Source organism: Lipotes vexillifer, unplaced genomic scaffold (genome assembly GCF_000442215.2).
Source record: "Lipotes vexillifer unplaced genomic scaffold, Lipotes_vexillifer_v1.1 scaffold470, whole genome shotgun sequence".
Lineage (NCBI taxonomy): Eukaryota > Metazoa > Chordata > Mammalia > Artiodactyla > Lipotidae > Lipotes > Lipotes vexillifer.
The window spans coordinates 79,378-81,537 of record NW_006799533.1 but is presented as its reverse complement, the minus strand read 5'-3'; the positions used below and the strand labels follow the sequence as shown (position 1 = coordinate 81,537).

The 2,160-nt window shown below is 60.5% G+C and overlaps 1 protein-coding gene across 1 annotated transcript in view; it reads left to right on the top strand.

Annotated features, from left to right (window-relative positions):
* The window catches only part of PROSER1 (proline and serine rich 1), a 29,664-nt gene that overhangs the window by 22,668 nt on the left and 4,836 nt on the right, over positions 1-2,160 (top strand). The window contains exon 12 of the mRNA XM_007471665.1: positions 20-1,304. Coding sequence (XP_007471727.1) covers positions 20-1,304 — 1,285 coding nt within the window. The remainder of the gene's footprint in view (positions 1-19; positions 1,305-2,160) is intronic.

Genomic DNA, 2,160 nt, shown 5'->3' with positions numbered 1-2,160 from the left:
CTGCCGCCCTCCCTGGGAGAAACCTGCTGAACACTGTCCTTCCTGTGCTCCCGGGGCAGGTCTCAGCTGTTCATGCACCTCAGCCAACGACGCCCAATCCAACAGTCATCAGAACCCTTTCCTTGCTGGCTGCACCGGTGACTTCTGTTCACAGCACCACATCTGCTCCCGTTCCTTCCGTTTTTTCTGGCCACGTTCCACTGCCAGGTCCTTCTGCCACCCCTACCCCAGCCCCTCAGGCCGCATCTACACCTCGGGCCACCCCTGCTTCCAGCGAAACATTTGCTTCTACTTCTGCCCCTTTCACTAGCCTCCCCTTTGCCGCCACCTCTACTGCCGCTTCTACCAACAACCTCGATTCCTCCTCACTGGCATCGGTTTTTGCTGGTCTCCCCTTGACCTTAACACCGACCTCCCAAGGTGTGTCCAACCCGACTCCTTCTGTAATCGCCTGCGGTTCTGCTCCCACTGTTGCCTGTCCACTGGGTGTAAATAATCCCCTTCTGTCTGCTTTAAAAGGCTTTCTGACATCAAATGATACCAACCTCATCAACTCTTCCACGTTACCCTGCGCCGTTACTAGTGGGCTGGCTTCCCTCGCCTCCCTCACTAACCAGAGCTCCGACTCTGCGGCGGCCGCCCTTAACAAGGGCTACGGCCCGCAGCGGGCTTCCACGCCGGGACTGGCTCTGTTCCCGGGCCTGCCCTCGCCGGCAGCCAACGCGGCTTCCACGCCCCCGGCTCTGCCTGCGCCCGCCGCCGCTGCCTCCTCGGGGCCCGCCGGCTGCGGCTCCTCGGCCACCCTGCTGCACGGCCCACTCGCGAGTCACGCAGACGCGCCCGGTTCGTCGACGCCCGCCGCCACCAGCCTGCCCGTAGTGATCAAGACCGAGCCCGCGAGCCCCACTCCTTCTGCCTTCAGGGGCCCGGCGCCCCCGCCGCCCCCCACCCCCGCTCCGGGCGCACTGGGCCTGCCGGGGGCGCTGGGGCGGGTGTACACGGCAGCCTCGGTGCCGGTCAGTTTACCGTCCTGCCTCGCCCCTGCGCTGCCGGGCCTCCCGGGCCTGAGCGCGACCCCGAGCGGCTCGAGCCCTCTGCCCTCCCTCCCGCTGCCTGCGCACGGCTCCGCCGCGCCCATCGCCCCCGTCTTCAGCGCCTTGCCCCCTTTCACTTCGCTGAGCAGCGGCTTCGCCCAGGCTGCCCACCCGTCCCTCGGCGCCCCCGCCTCGTCCGCACCCACCTGCGCCCCCGGCCCCTCGGCGCCCGCCTCGGCGGCGGCCTTCCCACTCAGCCTGCCCACTGCCGTGCCCTCGCTCTTCTCCGTGGCGCAGGGACCTCTTCCGGCCTCGGCTCCCTCCTACCCCGGCTTCTCCGTCTCCGGTGCGGCCCCCGCGCTGCCCTCGTTCCCGGGGCTGCAGCCGCCCGCCACTGGCGCCGCCACCGCCCCGTCGCCTGCTCCCGTCCTCCCCGGGTTCGCCTCCGCCTTTAGTTCCAGTTTCAACTCCGCTCTGGTTGCGCAAGCCGGGTAGGTGGATGGTCTGGAGGGGAAAGCATCCTTCACCTAACTCGTTCATGCTCTTGTTTTGAAGTCGTTCAGATGAAAATCGGCATCCAGTTGTTTGGTGGCGTGAAATTGTTTTTCTGGGTCGGCATTTAGGTGCTCGAAAAATGTTTTATGTTAAGATAAATACATAAAATAACAATGCCTGCTCAGATAATTTTTGGATTTGTATTTGGTAATTTATCTTGATTTTAAAACGGCAAACAAACTCACTGAATTGAGAATAATACACTTTATAATGGAAAGCTTTATATCAGTGAGTGGCTGACTTTTATGGTTCCAACAGGGAATAGATTTTTTTTTTTTAACATCTTAAGATAGTATTTGACAAATATAGAAGCACTAGCTTTTATGTCTTATCTGCACTTTTTCTAAAATTTATTTATTTGACTGTATTGGGTCTTTGTTGCTACACTCGGGCTTTCTCTAATTCTGACGAGCGGGGGCCGCTCTTCCTTGCGGTGCGGGGGCTTCTCATTGCGGTGGCTTCACGTTTTGGAGCACCAGGTCTAGGTGCGTGGGCTTCAGTAGTTGCGGCACGCGGGCTCGGTAGTTGTGGCGCGCAGGCTCTAGAGCACAGGCTCAGTAGTTATGGCACA